General features: G+C 42.9%; 1 protein-coding gene across 1 annotated transcript in view; it reads right to left on the bottom strand.

Annotated features, from left to right (window-relative positions):
- Positions 1-18,549, bottom strand: part of CLVS1 (clavesin 1) — a 100,928-nt gene that overhangs the window by 11,524 nt on the left and 70,855 nt on the right. The window contains exons 4-5 of the mRNA XM_015617621.3: positions 9,065-9,175; positions 7,697-7,932 (exon numbers count right to left, since the gene is read on the bottom strand). Coding sequence (XP_015473107.1) covers positions 7,697-7,932; positions 9,065-9,175 — 347 coding nt within the window. The remainder of the gene's footprint in view (positions 1-7,696; positions 7,933-9,064; positions 9,176-18,549) is intronic.

The raw sequence follows: 18,549 nt of genomic DNA, 5'->3' as shown, positions 1-18,549 counted from the left end.
TGAAATGCAGTGAGATTAGGGTACAAGTATTCCTCCAATGGGGTGCCCAGTGCTGAGGGCCTGATTTTGCAGAGCCCTCAGCCTTAAGTGGCAGCTTGTGCATTCAAAGCACATATCCCATGGATTTCTGTTGCAGGCAAGTGCTAACTATTTCTGGAAATTAGACCCCAAAGTCTATAGCTTGACAGGTTGAAAATAAGAAATGCGCAATCTCACTGCCTGTGTGAAGTTTAGCTTAAGCTACTTGCTAGGCTAAAACAGGGGCTCAGGGGGAGAGGGAGAGCAGGATCTGCCTCAAGGGTTGCAACCAACAGTCTGAACCTGGTCTCCATCAGCCATTTGCTTGCCCACCAAGTGTGTATCCTAGCCCATCTGTTCTAGCCCTTTGTGCCTACCTTGTCTTTCAGTCTGCCTTGTGGCTCCCATCCCAGTGACCCAAGTCTCCAGTACCCCAGATGGGCTCACCACTAAATCATCTTCTCTCCAGTTCTCCTGCCAACAGCAGTGAGGATGAAGCCCTACGAGCACAAAGTGTCAGTCTTCCAAATCGTGGCTCCATGTCTTGCCATAGATTGGCCTAGTGCAGGGACAATTGAGATCACAAGTAAAAGTTGTAATTACAAAAGCCCTCTACACCCCACGACCTAGGCAGGAGATGCACACTGTGGGCATTGAACCGTCAACCCATGCTGAACAAGTTTATTTATGTAGGGAGGCCAAGCTAAAGCATGAGGCAATCCGTGGGGCCATTAAATGCTAAAATTAAATATGTTTCTACAGGGTATGTGTGAATTGCCCTTTCAAAGGCTTGTAACTCAGCCAGATGTAGGCGGATTTTTCACAGGACAGCAAAAGACATAAGCAGTGTAAAACCATTTGTTTTATTAAGTGTCATGTCTCTAATCTAAACTACTAAACTTCTGGCAAATTTATAGCCAGTTGAAGACATAATTTACAACACAATATTTTAAGCAGCCTGAACAGCACTGGTTCTGCCATTCCCACCTCTAGCCTGTGTTTGTGCACCCATGCACTGGGAATTGAGTGCTGCAAACAGAAGAAATGAACCCCACAGGACCAATGCCCCAGAGAGCAACAGATTTCCTGCCTCATCCCAGGGAATCCCCATACTAAGCTACCCATCCCTCCTGCCCTTGCTTCAGCTGTGGCTTTGCAATGTGCTACGGGTTCCTGAGGATATTCTCCAACAGATATTCTCCCTGTAGCCTCCCTAGGACCTGCTAATGTGCCAGATCCACCAGCTGTTTTCCACTTTTTTCTGATGTATTTGCTGGATTCTGTTTAAAAATTACAAAACTGTTTAAAAGCTAAAACTCTGTATTACTAGATAATGCATACATTGCATGATATACGTGTCCCTGGGACCCTGTTTTACTACCAATACGTGTCTCATTCATCACTTGTGTATGAGGGAAGCATTTCTGCAGAAGCATTCAGAAATTCTCCTTTGTTTAATTTATAATAAAATAGAGAATGTGAACCTTGTGTTGTAGGTCTCGTGTATTACAGGGGTATTTTATCACAAGTTTTTCCCCTTTCCCCTAACACAAGTAGAAATGCACCCCAGCTACAAGCACAGCAACCCAGGTGCTGTCCATGGGCAGTGGGAAGTGTTCACACATTTTCATACTGATTTTTATTTGCTGGTATTTTACTACTTCTGCAGTAAATTGGTGCTGACTGTGAACCGGCATAAAACATGACCCATAAAAGCAGAAACATATGGCGAAGGAACATTAAGGTCACACTAAGGATAACAACTAGAAAGATCTGCCTTGCACAGCCCAGCTGGGCATATGGAGAAACAAGTCTGAATAAATAAAAACCTTACATAAGTCACCGCCATGAACGGCCCCTTTTGGTTCTAAAACTGTTCCAGTCGGCATTAGTGTGGGCCAGTGGTAATATCCGTCTTTATGGAAGCAGGATCCCATTTCTGAGAAACAGCAATTAGTTTCAGCAGTGAGTTCATTTGAATATCAGGGCTTTTGAAAACACACACACATCAGGAGGCAATAATGGCTAAACCCTCATCTGCACTTTAAAATCCTTTCACTCAAATCTGGGACATAAAACTCCACATGCTCTAACTCAGCATCGTGGGGCAATGGGTCAATGCATTCCAACAGGCTTTTTCCACTGCATTTTCAAAATGCATAATATGGGGGCTTTTGATGAACCACTGCTCAGGACATTGATTATTTGGGTGCTCAAGTCCATCATTGAGGAAACAGCCTCAAGTTGTGCCAGGAGAGGTTTAAATTAGATATTAGGAAAAAATTTCTTTACTGAAGGGATTGTAAACATTGGAACAGGCTTCCCAGGGAAGTGGTGGAAACACCATTCCCTGGAGGTATTTAAAAGATGTGGAGATGTGGGGTGCTTAGGCACAAGGTTTAGTGTTGGACCTGGGTTAACGTTGGACTTGATGATCTTAAAGTTCTTTTCCAGCTTAAATTATTCTATAGTTCTATGATTATTTTTTATTTTACAGCAGAAAAACATAATGGTGTCTTAATGCACAGATTGTGCATGTTCATAATTATTGTGCTTGGCTCTACTTTAAATGTAGAAAATTCTGCCTCTGAATTTACAGAGTCTCTGATAAGCTTGACTCAGTGCTAGTAAGGCTCTTGCAATCCATGTTATCCTAAGAATAATTTTAACCCCAAATTTGAATAAAGCTATAATTAATTAAATTTTGATTAAATAAGTTTGATTAAACAACTCAGGTTGTTTAGCCAGAATATACATGCAGTTTAGGTAAAATTTTCTTTCTCTGCAAGGCAATTTTAAATTGCAGTAGATTTCCAAATCTGTTTGCACTGGCAGCAGGTTAAAAGCTAGTGCTCTTTTGGTGCCTGGGAGGGCAGAGAAGGAACACTCAGCTCCCTGACTGTGCTTGGTACCTGTGCATGGAACAAGCAAAGTAGAGAACAGTTTTTGTCACTTGGACTGAAGATCAAGTTCAGACATCAAGAAGTGACCCAGATGCAGCTGAAGAAGGGCAGTTCTTGTAAAGAAAAGTGAGTCAGAGGGAGGGAACATGCTGCTACAGCTTACTTATTGCTGCTGGACCCGAGTGTAAGAGCAAGGGTGACACTGGAGAATAAAGGAAACTTCAAAGAACGGAGCTCTTTCACATCTTCTCCAGTCACTGAATCCATCCCTTCACGTGGGGATGCTCACCCACTGCTTTTAGGTATCCAAATAGCTACAGATGTGGATCTCCTGCCTTTAGGAGATGGGGCTAAAAATTGTGCCCTATTGGCACAGTGATATGCTGAGAGCAGTCTCTGACTCTTTAACTGCTAGGCTTAACCATCCACCATAACTATTCCTTAAACTGCACACCCAGATAAAACCTCCAGCTGGTCCTAAAAACAACACCTCATCAACAAAAGCCAGCATGAATGCCTCAGGCAAATGCTTTGCTTTTGTGTGAGCTCCCTGTTGACTGAAGGCCCCTTTCTGACCATCAGAGATCACAACTTGGCCACAGATGAAAGGGAGGTGATATTCTTCCCTGTGCTCGAAATTTTTGCACCATTTACATTGCTCTGAAATCCCAAAGCTCCTAAGGGATGCCTGGATGGATGCAGACCCTTCAGAAGACAGGGGAAAGGTCTGTTGCCAGTGCTGCTCCCAGGACTGTCTAATGGATGCAGTTAGATTAAACTGAGTTTGCTGTATTAATGCTGGTTTGCATGTTTACTGCCTTGCCCGTTTCAGACTTCACTGAGCTGAATCTTAATAAACATACATTCTGAATGGATTTTTATTATTGTTGATTCCCCCTCCCATCCCCCCTGGTCATTAAGACTCATTATGTGGAGTCATCAGCTGTTTTGCTTCGTATCCCATCTGTTTATACAGGACTTGGGATCCTAGATAATACTGCAGATGGGAGTGTCATTTCCACTACTTTGGTTTTGCTCCAGTGGGACTTCATGTGGCTACTGCTGGAAAAATTGCAATGGTTTTGATTAAAGATTTTCCATATTATAGATACTCATTAAATCTCAAAATTTTCAGGATCATGGCACTGACTAGAGTCAGTGGCAGTCTTTCTCTAAGAGGACTTTCAATCCTTTCCCCATCTACAACACCTCCATTCTCTGAAGTCAACAAGGACTCTTTCTTGAGAACAAATCTTGTGCAAGTTCAAGTCACAGGGAAAACCACCCCTGCCTGTGACTGGGAAGAACATGATGTTCTGGAAATTGGAATCTAATGAGACTTTGCTATGCAAGTTTAATCTCCTAGAGCCCCTTCACATTAGTCATTCACTCCTGTATCAGTTAGATTGTCGCACTGGCACGCTGCTTCTGACCTCTGATGACTAGCAAAACAACTCCATTTTGCAGCCAGTGTATACCTTGGTCAACTTCTACCCATTTTATCTCATGCCTAATGCCTAAACTGTCCCTTTTCTCATATACTTGTTCTCTCTCCCCAGATTTTATTCCCCTTAAATCCATTTAAAGTTTCACCCTCTGAAGCTAAACAAACTATTGTCTTTTCTATAGCTTCTTGCTTGAAAAATATGGTCTCTGCTTTCCTCATCCTCCTCACAGTTCTCAGGTGAACTTGTTTCAATTTACATGCACCTGCTCTGGTGTCAGGAGCCAAAGCACTGCTGTCAGTCCTAAAGCCAACCTACAGACAGGTACCTGCTCCAGCTTCACCCCCTCTTACTGTTGTTTGGTGCCTCATTTTTTCCTGTTCTGCATTTGGAGATTTGTTTTAGATCTCAGTTTTGTCTCAGGCACATCTTGAAAATGGCCTCCTCCTCTTCCCCCTCTGCATTAATTTGCTAACATAGGTTACGTGGCTACAACAGTATTTTGGTCAGTTATTCTCTGATTCCATTTTCTGGCACTTTCCTTCCAGATCTATAATTCATATCTTGATTTCTCAGCCTCCCTGCTACTAAAATTGCAAGACACTATTTTTGGAGCAGGTGTCAAGGGTGAGCTTCTCTCCAAGCTCTCTACACCATCCAAGGTGTAGAGGATGGAGGCATTTAATTTCACAGAGACACTTCTCTGTGGTCACAGTGCAAGCTGCTATACCAGCACTGAGACCAAAGATTCCAGGAGCTTTAACACTCTGCTGGTCCAGTGGCAGCTTTAGCAAGGATGGGCTCGTGTGGCTTTAAAGCAGGTGGCCACAGAGCCAGGAGAGGCTGTAGCTCTGCACCCTGTCATGCAGCAGGACAGTGCCACAGTAGAGAATGACACTAATTTCAGCCTCCTGGGTAAATCCAAGCCTCATAAGCACAGCTGGTTACTGGGCAGGTAAACCTGCAGTGATATCTGGGAAGTCAGAGATGAAAGGTCCCATAATTGTTCAGGATTTTCAGCCTCAAATTGCAGAAACCCAAGAAGGCTCAGTCTTTGCCATATTTGCCCCTTTCAATGGAACATGACTGCTAAAGAAAAAGTCAGTGACCTTGACCTTTATTTTCTGTTAAGCCAATCCTTTCATCAGAGAAACACATAGTTAACATGTTACCTAAGAGTCTATTCCATGAAAGGAGGAGCAGAGGAGAGATTTTCAATAAAACTAAAAATTGTTTTAATAAGGGAAAGAAATGATAGGACAATTGTGAAAGAATTATATTTAAGATGAAGAATAACGTTTAAAAATCACCTATGCCTAGTGCAAACCTCTCTGGAGTACCCAGGAATCTCAGTCACAGCCTGAGTTTCTCATTGTGTTAGAGATATATGAACCTAAAGAGGCAAGGAGGGGAGATATATAAAGACAGGTAATGCTGGTAGAAGTCTGGATACCTTTTAAGATGCCTTAGATATAAATCTGGTCAAAAAAAATCTTACAAAGCACACAATCATGCTTTCTAAACATAGGCTTTTACCTGTGCTTGGGCCAAACCATAATTTCAGGAGAAGGATAATCAAAGCAAATACTCATAGGAGAAAATCTGTTGAAGCTGTGAACTTTTCACCTTTAACAGCAAGTAATGACCACGGGGTGCAAGATCAGATGGTTGACTTAACTGCCGAGTAACGAAATTAGGCTAAAAGTTAGATCTAGTCTGCCCAGAGGCAACATGACAAATTAAATTCATCCACTCCCTGTATTTGTGTAAGTACACTTTTTTGTTAGTGAACAGATTATAAAAGAGGTTTTTTGCCTCAAGGCAGGGTTTTCTGGCACCGAACTAATTTTCAAGCTGAGGTTCTCCCCTGAGGGCACAATAAGACCCTCCCTTCTTTGCAGCCAGGGATCAGATCCTCAGCAGCTTTACCTGTGAACAGCTCTTAACATATTTGGAGCTTTAAAAAACTGCAGATTTCTTTCTATAAAGAAAAAAAAAAAAAAAGAAAGCTACATAAATGGAGATATATTTTAATAATAGTGAAATATTTAGTATTTTTCTAGAGTAATTCAGTGTGTTTCACTGATGATATTTATTAAAAATAAATTGGTCCAAACTCAGCTCTCTGGGGCAGGCTTTGTAAACTCATACTGGCTCCCAGCCAGTGAGAACTGCTGGCAATGCAGGTGGCCACCCCTCTTCATGACAGGGCTGCAGCTCATAGCCTGAAAGTCTTGTGGCCCTGGGAGCTCTTGAAGTCAGTCATAAGTGTTAGTGTTTCCAGCACGAGGCCTCACTTTGCAGACACAGCTGCGTGGCATCCCTCTGACCTGGAAGGGAGCTGTGAATAGAGAACGCATTTCTTTTTCCTCTGAAGATGAAAGACTTTCAAAATTAATTACACGACATTATGGCTTGTCTGGGTTGTCAGCTTTGATTTTGCTGTGACAAAATGACGGCCGCTCCCTGTCACGGAGAGCGAGGCCGTGCCTGTGAGCACCGCGCTCATCAAGTGGCAGCAGCGAGGAAAGCTCCACTGTGATCCTCATGGAAAGCAGTTTTGTGGAGTGGGATGCCAAGGGTGAGGCAAGTGCAGATGTTCCATCACGCAGGGGAGCCTACACGGCCATGGCTCACTGCAGCTGCTGTTGGCTGAGCCGTACCACACACAGCTCCGTGCCAGCTATCCGACTTCCTGACCCCAGCCCCACAACCAGTCCAAACTACTGAGGGTAACAATCTCCAGAGGTGTCATTTTGGGCATTCTGAGCCCAAAATGCACAATCACTAGAGCTAAAATCAGAGCATTTAAAAGAGCAGCTCTGCAACTGCCTTAGCAGGGCTTTGCAGAGCAAGTGGGAACAGAAGCACAGGGAGAAGACCAACTCCTTTTCCCTTTAGAGGGCAGTGGTGTTCATCGTACAAAACCTGCCTTTTCAAGGAGGTAAATCCCTAATCGATAACAACCGGGTCAGCATCAGCAGAGCAGCGGCAAGGAGTAGGGACCAGCGCTGAAGTAGTGCCGCTGGATGCACTGTGCCGTACAGGACAGCATCTCACCCTGATGTACTTTCTGTAATGCCCTGTGCAGGGGCTCATTAATTTCCCCTCATTTTCATGCACGGTAATCAGACAAGTAATTACGGTTCCACCGAGAGGCTTCCTTTCTCCCACCACACCATGAGCACAGCCCAGAGTGAAGTGCTCCTTACCATCAATGTTTGCCAGATTGCAGCCTCTCCTCCAGCCACATGAGCCCTTCCTGCGAGACTTATGCCAAACCTGTTCAGAAAGCCAAATAAGAGGTGATATTTTGAAGACAGGACTAACCTTTTCATGGGTTTGGGGGAGGCCTCCCTCTCCAGGTTGGAGGACGCGTGTTTCACGTGCATGGCGTTGTAGGAGGTGTGGGTGTACTCGTTCTCATCGCTGTAGTCGGGACCCAGTAATGTTCGAGCCCACGTCCCCATGTCGTAGGGAGGCAGAGTCCCCCCAAATTCAGAGGGCAGGCATTCAGGGTGTATTAGCTGGTGAAGGCTGTTCAGGTTGTTACCATGAAGAAAGATCTTGAACAAATGAAAAAGAAAGTTCAAAGTCATCATCGACTCCTTACTTCATTGAGTACAATAATAGCAGCACTAATGAGGTGTGGAGTGTCATTAGGTGACACTGCAGTTTCGGGTGGGAATTTCAAAAGCTCTCAGGGCTGACTCAGTTGGCAGAAGAGGGGGGATTAATTTTGGGGTGAGCAGCTGAAGAATTAGGCTGGCACTTACACTGCTGAAAACTCCGATTCTCTTGCTTTTGGCACATGACAATTTCAGTTTCTTAAGTACCAGACCAGGAGAAGCAGAAGTCAGGAATTATGACTGATTATTGCTACTGCAAGGGGATAGAGGTGTACATGAAGACTAGTGATAGATAAAGGATGACAACAGAGCTTACTGAAGCAGCAGGAAGAGCACTACTTCAGAGTCTGAGAGGGCCACTAGCCCTGCATCCCAGGACAGATATTTTCAGGGGTGAATCAGGCTGTGTCACCACTTGGTGCTGCTTCAGTAACACTTGTTTCTCTAATCCCTCTTTGCTTTCAGTTGTGTCCTACCCTTGTCCTGCCTAGTCAGCTCAGGGTAGGCTCTGGGGTCTCCTGATGGATTATTCAGCTGTTGCTTCGCAGACTGCAGAGAACAAATGGCTAGGATGACTGCAGAACCACCAATTCACTGGGTTTCTGTGGAGAAGATCTGTCTCTTCTGCAGTGTGAGCAAACAGCCTTCAGGCATGGGTACTTTTTGTGGAAGCAAGTGAGTTACCATCATGTGAAAACAGTCACCCTGCTGAAGGAATGAAATAGGAATTTTTACTCCCACAAAAAGAGTTGAGCTGAAGTTTTCCTCACTTGCAAGTAACTTCAGCCAGGCCTGATAATCTCTCCATATTGCCAATTCTCTCTGTCCCTGAGCACGTCCCAGTAAAATATATCCATGCTTTGTTAGTGATAACAGATTTCTGGTCCCTGGCTGAGTTACTGATTCAATCCAGACCATTCCAAACTCTAATTTTTAATAACAGCTGCGATTCTCTTATACCATGCGGAAAATGCAGAGAGAAAAACTAGAAAAGAAAACATACAGCTACATGGAAAATCCATGTCTGCAGGTTCCTCTCCACCCCCACCCCTCACCCCCATCGAATTACCCTTTTCCTTGTCTTGTCTTTGAGGAACGGTTTGATTAGCGTGTACAGGGCATGGATGTACCAGGGCTGATTGACAAAATGGACTCCTCCAAAACGTGCAGGAAAGCTGTCCTACAGAAAGAAAGAAAGAAAGGAAGGAAGGAGGGCAGTTAAGAGATGCAGTGCTTTACCCCGGCAGTCAATAGGATGAAAGTCGCAGGAAAAATCTGTCTCTTTCCATCTGCAAACGAGCACTGGGCTGGCTGGGAGGGGGAAGGAGGGAAATAGAAAAAACAAAAAAGATGCCTGTAAGCGTTTGTATCAGTTTCCTCTGTGGACAGAGGCGCCCCTCCACACGCTGACACATCAATTGCCGATGAGATGCTGAGGATTTAAAGTCGGGTCTCCAGCCACTTCTCATGAACATTTTTTAACTCCGCCAGGGCATCTGACTCGGGCGGCCTGGGAAGTGAGAGGGGGTTGATGAGCACCGCTCCCTCGAGGGGAAGCTTTCTAATTTCTCATTGTGCAGCGCCAGGCGAGCCCCCGGTTCCCACGCACATCGCCGCTCAGAGCTCACCTTTTCACCCTTCGGCCTCCCTGCCTCCCCCCGCTAAAATCATCATTACAATGGCTGACCTTTCGGGGTGAGCAAGCAGCACATTAGCGGGAGGAGGATGGGTGGGAAATGCTGATAAGTGAAGGTGTGGGGAGAGAGCACCATGACAGCACCATGGAAACTGCCGGAGCGGCGCTCGCCGCCGCCGCCAGGCTCGGCACAAACACCCTGGCCATTAACATGCAGGGAGCGTCCCGCTGGCGAGCTGCTCGCTACAGCATCCCACCAGCCCAAGGGAAGAGGAGGTGCTGGCTGGCGTGTCTTTAAAGGTTATTGTACGTTGTGAAGGGTATTTTGTACCTACGATTTTATCTAACAAACGTCAGTCAAGGAAGAGCCTGGGATTTCTTTTTTTAATATTTTTTTTTTTCGCCTGGCATAAATAATGGGACGACCGCTGTTCCTGTGTGCAAATACCCTTCCAAGGGGAGGAGAGGAGCCTGTCTCTCCGCTGTGAAGGGAGATCCTGATGAAGCCGTCCTCATCCTGTGTGTGCTCCTAACCCCTGCAGCTCAGCATGAAAAGCAGAGTATAATCAGGTCTCTTCCTTCAGGGCTTTGGCTCTGGGTCCCAGGCAGGTTCCTTCCCCCCACAATTAGCACAGGGTGTCTTGGGGCTTTCTCTCGCCTTCCTCCCGAACATCAGAGATTGAGCACAGCTGGTGAGAATGCTGGGTGGATTTGTGAGATGATATGAAAAAATCCCCTTATACACCTGCTCTGCAGTGCTTCTGTTCTGCTTCAAGGTCAATTTTTCCCCCAGATTTAGCGATATGTATGCATACACCACCTCCTGCAACCCAGGGCAGATCATCAGGATTCTCCATACTCTTTGCATGGATTGCCCTGGCAGTCATCTAAAACCATCCTAGAGTAATGTTTGTGAGCAGCCACAGCCATTAAGTGATATCTTTTTCTTTTGCTATAAAGTGGAATAAGCCACTTCCACCTCAGGCAGGTCAGCTGACCTGAAATCATTACAAATCTAGATATTGGATATACTGTGAAGGACTATTGGATAATTAGGCCAGCACACAAGAGGACAAGCAGTGTAACATCACAGGTGATCCCATTTTAAATTCCTTGTAAATGATGAATTGAGCTTTTGAGACCCCATCTGGTCTGGGGTCCTTAGCCCAAGAAAGATGTCAACCTGTTAGAGTACAGAGGAAGGCCAGAAGATGATCAGAAGAACTGGGCATCTTTCCTACAAAAACAGGAAGAGAGAGGTGGGTTTTTTCAGCCTGAGGAAGGGAAGGTCCCAGGGAGACCTCACCGCAGCCTTCCAGTACCTTAAGGAGCCTCATAAAAAGGAGGGAGAGGGACTTCTTATCTGGGCAGATAGTGACAAGACAAGGTTTTAAACTGAAAAGTAGGGTTGTTTATATTAGATATTAGGAAAAAATTCTTTTCTTAGAGGGTGCTGAGGTACTGGAACAGAAAAATTATGGATGCCCCATCCCTGAAAGTGGTCAAGGCCAGGTCTAACGGGAGCAACCTGATTTAGTGAATGGCATCCCTGTCCATGGCAGAGGGATTGGAACTAGATGACTTTTAAGGTCCTTCCAGCCCTAACTCTTCTATGATTCTGTTTGGTGATTCTATGATTCTATAGTTCTCTTTAAGGATGGCATATGTCCTGTTGGGGTGTTCATTTTCAATAAAGAAGAGTGTATCTCCACTGCTTTTCATGAGAGTTTAGGATGCAGATCTGACTGAGATAAAGTACTGCAGTGCTGAACATTGTGGTGACTTCAACTGACTGATGAGAAATTGCTCAGAGTCTGAGTCCACCTAGGAAAACACATGGACTGACAGAAATGTGAAGTCCAAAGCGTTTTTCTTCCATGTGATAACCTAAAATTGTGTTTTATAGCAGATCAGAGCCATAAAATGCCCATTTCATGCAAAACTCACAAATTCAGTTGCCTTCCTCCCACATGGGAATGAAGATTTTAAGATTTGGAGCTCTTCAAAGATTATTAAAAAAAAAACCCACCCAACCTAAGACAAACTGGAATGTTCCATATTTGCCTTTATTTATTTATTTATTTTATTAATTCTATATTTGTCAGGCTGGCTGCCATCCCACAAGTTGTATCTATGAGGAGGATGTTTTGGACACCTTTGCTCTTGGGAAGTAAATTGCCACAGTTGTTCCCAAGCTGTACTGTAGCAGCTAATGTCAGTGTAGAAAATCCAATCTGAGTCTGAAGCACAGGAAAGTACAGAAATGAAAGATTGGATGCAGGGGAATAACTTTAAGACACAGAGATTTATACTGACCTGAAAAAGAAAAATTGTTTTGCCTTCTTGCTGGACTGCACAAATTATATTAATCATAAGTTTTAGTGAGAAACATCAGACAGTCTTCATTTTCAAGGGGGAACATATATTTTTTAGAACATGTTGACCAGCTTTAACAATACCCAGAAAGGTCCAAATACTGAGAATTATAGGAACCAGCCAGAGGCTTAAGCTGACAGTCTGCCTGTAGAAAAAAAGGAGCAGAATGCATTTTCCTATACAGAAAATTAATTTTATGTCCACCCAACATAGATTTTTGAGTCTATAAACTAAATTCTATCCCATATATCTAGTTTATAGGAAAGCCCTTAACATAACAATTTTATTTAAAGGCAACTGCTTTCTTTTAATTTTGAAGGTACACCCAGAAGTGCACAAAGACCCTTGAAAAAGAAACTTGACAGTCAGAAAAAAAACAACCAAAGAACATTTTTTTTGTGTGTGTAATTTTTTTACTAAATTTTGTTCCTTGCCCTATTAAGCACATTAAGTTCAATTTGACCTCCATCCCTCAGTCCACCTGCATTTGTAATGCTGTCAATTAGAACAAGGACAAAGACTTTTTTTTTTTTTTTTTTTTAAGACCCAAAGAAATTTGATAAGGGAATCATCCAGACACTGTTTGGAACTGCAACATACTAATTTTGTAAAAGTCCCTAATTAGAGCAGAGCTGTCTTGGAAAGAAAAGCTCCTGTCTGGAGGTCTGCCTTGTGCAGCTCCAGGAAGGAGTATGATACATTTCCCACACCCCACTTAGTGTCTCTGCTGCTTTCCCTGGGGCAAGGTAAAAGTAGCTGAAATTGATTTTCTGCTGGAGAGCTTTTGCTTTCAGGAATTCTCTTTTGATTTCTCATGTCTTGTGATTCCTTGGGAAGGTGTATTTTATAATGAGGTACATTTTTTTGGAGTCTACTGTGAAATGGACTCTGGGATCATGGAGCCTTTTCTTAACCTGATTCCTTGTCAAAAATACCCAATCCTGAGGATATACTTGGGGTTTATTCCAATGTTATAAATGAAATGCAGTACACATGAGTTGGTCTAATTGTTTTTGGGCACTACTGTCTTCTCTTCTGAAAACAAGGCTGGACAAATTAACATGTTGCACAGCAATGAAGTTGCAGAGTAAATAAACACATCCAATCCAGTCCTAAACAAGCTAATCTGCTTCTTATTAATAGCAAGGAATGACAGAATCACAGAATGGATCAGGCTGGAAGGGACCACAATCATCAGGTCCAAACTCCCAAAGCTCAAGCTCTGGTCATCCCAGAGCACATGGCACAGGATTGTGTCCAGAAAATTCTTGAATATTTCCAGTGAGGGAGACTCCACAACCTCTCTGGGAAATCTGCTCCACATTGAGCATAGCAAAGAAGTTCTTCCTCATGTTTAGGTGGAATTTCCCATGCACCACTTTTTACCCATTCCCTCTTGTCCAAGTGAACTTGCTGAGGAGGCATCTGCCCCTTCATCCAAGTGACTGATGAATAAGTTAAACTGAACCTTGTGGGACACCACTAGTGACAGGACTCCAGCTTGTCCCTGTGATACTAATTATGGCCCTCTGGGATCTGCCTTTGAGCCAGTTCTCAATCCACCTCACTGTACACTCATCCAATCTACACTTCATGGAAAAGAACTCCGGATATCTTCTTGGACAGCTGGCTCACTCCACTGTCAGACCAGGCCTTCTTCACTGGGACTTAAATTGATCTAAAATAAGGAATTTATCTAACAATGCTGCAGTGACACCTTCCCAGAGCAGTACAGGCAAACAGAGAGAGAAAATTGACCAAACATAGAGTTTGAGTTGATTTAATAAAACTGGGGCCATTGATGGGCCTACTCTTTTGCCTGATTTGTCTTTGTTTTGCTTTATATATCTGTTTCTTTGCTTTTTCAGCTATTCTCTTTATCATGCCTAAAGAGAAAGCAATGAACACAGTGGAGCTATCACAGACCCTCCAAATCCATGCAGGCTTCAACACATCTTTTATTTCAGATGGAAGAAGTATCCCCAAGCTTGTAGATCGGAGCAAAATGTTATGGGGACCAGTTTCCTGTCTCTTCTCCTTTGCAGAATAATTTTTGAACTGAACCTGGAACTGAAAACCTTTAGTACATAATATTCCATTATATAGCTCAGGAGGGGTGCTTGGAAGCTACGAGGTTGATTAGAGAGACAATTGTTCTTTCTTTCTGCCTGTTCTTGCCATGACAATATCTATTTCATTTGGCATGTGTATGCGTCAGAAACTTTTTACTGTGGTGTTGTTTGGAACTGCCTGAAAACTAAAAATCAACATGCCTTTCCAGCATCTTCTCACACCAAAGCATGTCGGGAATTCAGAGCCATCTTTGGAATATGAAAAATAGGAACTAATCCAACCTGATGCTCAAGGTCATTCCCTTCAAACTATGTGATTTGACATCATAGACCAAAGATGGTCTATGATGTCAAAATCCATACTACAGCATATTTCTAGGTTACAGAACATGTGAATTTTGATAAATAAGCATTTTTAAAATGTTTTCATAACCTGAACCTTTTTTAATTAGAAAACCAAGCACACACTCCAATGAACTTTTATCTCAACCGTACTTGCCAGTTTACTGCAAATGAAAATATAATTCCCCTTGAAAGAAAATAATTGCCCCCAGATTCAGGAAGATATCAGTCATAAACAAAACTGTTTAAAGCGAAATGTCATGTAAACTGAGGATAAAAACAGCATCTTCATGCCTGTGCACTTACATAATAAGTCCCTGAGGTGGATTAAAGCTCCCAGAGATCGTATTAATAGTTCAGGAAGATTTTATTAATAGTTCAGTGATAGTTTCTCCATGGAGAATTTCCATGAGTGCTTGATTTTAATGGACTGGCACAATAAAGGAAGGAGGATTTCTGCTCTTCAGCTCTTCAGCTTCAGACCCAAATTCAGCCTTTGAAAGAGTGACAATGCTTGAAAGTTTGTTGTTTGTCAGATATTGGATAGGCTGTGTCCATCAACAACCTGTTCCTGAGCATGTTTGGATGAATTCCATGTAATTCCCTAGGTATGAGCTGCTGAATAGGGCATGCTAGGCAAGAAGACAAAGTGTCCTCCCACCGCTACAGCTTCAGCTTCTAATTTTAATGCAGCTCCTAAGAGATGGATGCTTAGTTTGGCAGGAGGCAGAGGGAGGCAGGACCAGGGCCATGAGGACACTGGGACTGGGCTGCTCCTGCACCTCTACAAGTGTTCCCTGGGGCTGCAAGAATTGAGGCTGCTCTCCCTCACCTTCTGCAGTGCCTGCACAGATCCCAGGCACGTGTCCAATCTCCACCCCGACAAGTTGCTTGTCTTTCCGTTATCTCTTTTTTCTCCCTTGTGTTTTTGAAGAGATGGGAATGCAAAATTAATGTTGCCGGTGGCAATAATTGCAAATCGTTTGCTTCTACCTCGGCATGCCCTCAGAGTACACAGGGCTTGAAAATAGCTGCAGAGTAGGGGAAAACCAGTAAAAAAAAACCATTAGTGCCTGCAGTATGACAATCCTGACCTGCTTGAATACGGCCATAAAAAGAATTCTTGCAATCGTAAAGAATTCATTGATTTTGGGTAAGCTGTAACAGCTCACACCAAAATGCTCTCTTTTCTTTGAAGCACATAATAGCAAAGGATTGGAGCAAAATCATGGGAAATTGTGAGTTCTTGGTTTATTTTTGCATCTCATGCCCACATATGTAGATGAGGATGCTCTGAAGTACTTCTGTCAGAGAAGCAGAACTGAAAAATGAACACTGGGATACATTCTCCTAGACATTTTTTCATTATGTTTGTTATCTCTCCTGCAACACTCAGTAACTTTTAAAATTCAGTCATTTGCAGTGGGTTTCTCCCAGTCAGTATTGCACACTAGTGAGGTCCTACAGAGCATCTGTTCATGGGTGTTGGCAGATGGCACCAATAAATCAGGTTATAGAACACAGATTTGCTCAGTAAACTTTGATTTGTCCTGATAGAATCATGCTGTCATGTCATCTGGTCTAACAAAATAAGTTGTAACCTTGGGGCAAAAGGAGGATTTCTTCACTACCTTTTTTCAAGAAACACTTTACTGAACCAGCTCAGAATAATTTAGGAACAGAAAATTTCCCAGAAGCAGTAACTCTGTTGGATTGACACCATGTCCTGGCACTACTTTTTTTTGCTTGGCATGTATCCCTCTTTTAGACACTAAAGGTAGAAAATCTCCCTCCAGAAAAAAAAAAAAAAAACCCAGAGAAAAAAATAGATTAATAAATTATATATTGATAGGGAAACAGCAGGTTCATTCAGAGGTTTGGTTGAAGAGGTTCACAGAGAAGAGAGGAATTCAAAATGTGATTAAAAAGTAAAACTGAGAGCACTGAGACACTAATTTAGAAGTAGCCCATGCATGTGTGCAATTGGGGTGCTGCAGTTTGCTCTAGATTAGGTCATATTAGGTAAGGCCAGATCAGGAGGCTTCTGGTGGAGCAAGAAGAGTGACAATCATTCCACTAAGCTAGAGAGGGGTAGTTTGGGTCACAGGCAGCATAGGAAGGGACATGAATTAGCTGGAGGCTATTTTCCAGAGTTACTTTAGGAACTTGGTGTGATCTTTGCATCCAGCTCCAGCAAACCAGGCTACATTGTCTCCAGTGTTCTGATTTTTGGTGTAAACTGTAGCTCAGAAACCTGTTTATATTCAGCTTTCCTAACGCAGGGTGACTGCAAGCTGAGTTGCTTCTATTCCTGTATCTCACTGAATGTGAACGTCTGAAATTAGTTGTGGGGGAAGGAAAAAGCAGCAGGAAGATCATCAGAGCTGAAAGCCTTCTTGGGCTTAATTAGAAATGGCAAAACGTGCTGGGCACAGAGCAAGCCTGGCCTGGAGACCTGCTGGGTGAGCCCAGGTGCTGCTGGCTGCAGTGTGTGCCCACAGGTCGGCAGGGATGTGTCACACTCCCCGCGACACCAAGCTGAGAGTGACCCCTGAGCTTTGGTTGCTCATTCGAAATCATCATCACTGTAAAGTCCTCGTGCCAGCTCTAGGTTACTGAGAGAAGTGACCTCCCTCCAATCCTCTCTCCATGACACCAGGAGATAAAGTGGTGTGGTTTAATTTAATTTGGGGCTATGGTAAATAAGTAGGTTTCTTTTGGAGCCAGATTTTAGTGCAGGGCATTCTGAAGTAAAATGCCCACCAGCAGAATGAGCATTTTCAGCAAAGAAGTAACAGTCAGCATTAAGATAGCTTTAACAAAGGAGCATCCTAATTCCCTAGCACCTGGAAAGGAGCACTGGGGATGAAAGTTTGGCATTGAAAACTTGACCCAAAATAGGTTCTATTTTTAATATACACTTCTCAGAAAATAATAGAGAGAATAGGGATTTTTTAAAAGTATTTTTTTTAAGTCAAGCTTTAAGCAAAATTAATTAGTACCATTAACCACTCTAAGAACACTGCTGTTTTGTTTAGCTGATCTTATTTGAAGCTCTCTCCTAGCTGTTTATATTTCCATAGACAGGCCTTGCACTGGTCCTGAAGGGCAGTAGATCTGCATGACACTGTGATTGAAAGCACAGGGAGTGAAGGAGTTAGGGCAAAGAAAATGACACTGAGGCAAATCCAGTAGCATCTAAACAGCTGTTGAAAGGAATTATTTGACTACATGCAAAGTCAGTCACGAAAACATAACATACAGCACCTTGTTTCTTGTCCAGTACTGAGATTTTAAACAAAAAGTCCTATACAAAGACAGTCTCTATAGATATGCATTGTTATGCTGAGATTCTCTACATTGTCTATGTAAAACATTTATTTTATATTTTTTTTCACACTGCCACTTGCATATATATATATATATATATATATATATATACACACACATATATATACATATGCATGTAGACACACATATGTATATCTGTATATACACTTGCTCTCTGCTGAAATAGCTGTGTCTGAGCAAAGGGCAATGAAGGCCAAACTGCCATGGTGAGGACAAATGCCCACAGCATTAGTTAAAGTCAGCCAAAGAAAAGCAATTAAAAAGGTCTTGTGGCACTTACATTGCTTCTCAGGAGACCTACTGACTTTGCAGAGAAGCTTTTCATCTTTGCCCATGGAAGCACCAAGATATTAAACAGAATTCCTAGAGTCGCATTGCACTTGTGTTGTGATTGAAAGCTGATGATGAAGAAAAGGAGATTTTGTTATTTATAGGGCTAGGCAACCTCTTTGGTGCTGAACAGAAGTCTGATCTGAACAGAAGCCTGGCCTGAACAATGCATGGAATCATCTTAAAAGTAGTATGGAAAGGAGATTATAAACTAACATTGTGATGAGATTATAACCAGCATGGTCAGAAGAAAATGATCAAGCAATTTTTTATTGGCAATTGTTGACTGACTAAAACAAAGTATTTGATGGAAATTATCCCTTTTTCCTGTAACTATCTTTGCATCTAGCAATAAGTATAATAATTAATAAATTATAATAATCTTTTGTGTTGTCTCCTCTGTACAAGTCCTTGTAGGTATTGCAGGCTCTTAGCACTCAATTTCTC

Source organism: Parus major, chromosome 2, assembly GCF_001522545.3.
Source record: "Parus major isolate Abel chromosome 2, Parus_major1.1, whole genome shotgun sequence".
NCBI classification, from domain to species: Eukaryota; Metazoa; Chordata; class Aves; order Passeriformes; family Paridae; genus Parus; species Parus major.
The sequence above is the reverse complement of the archived record's forward strand: the minus strand, read 5'-3'. Positions and strand labels throughout refer to the sequence as shown.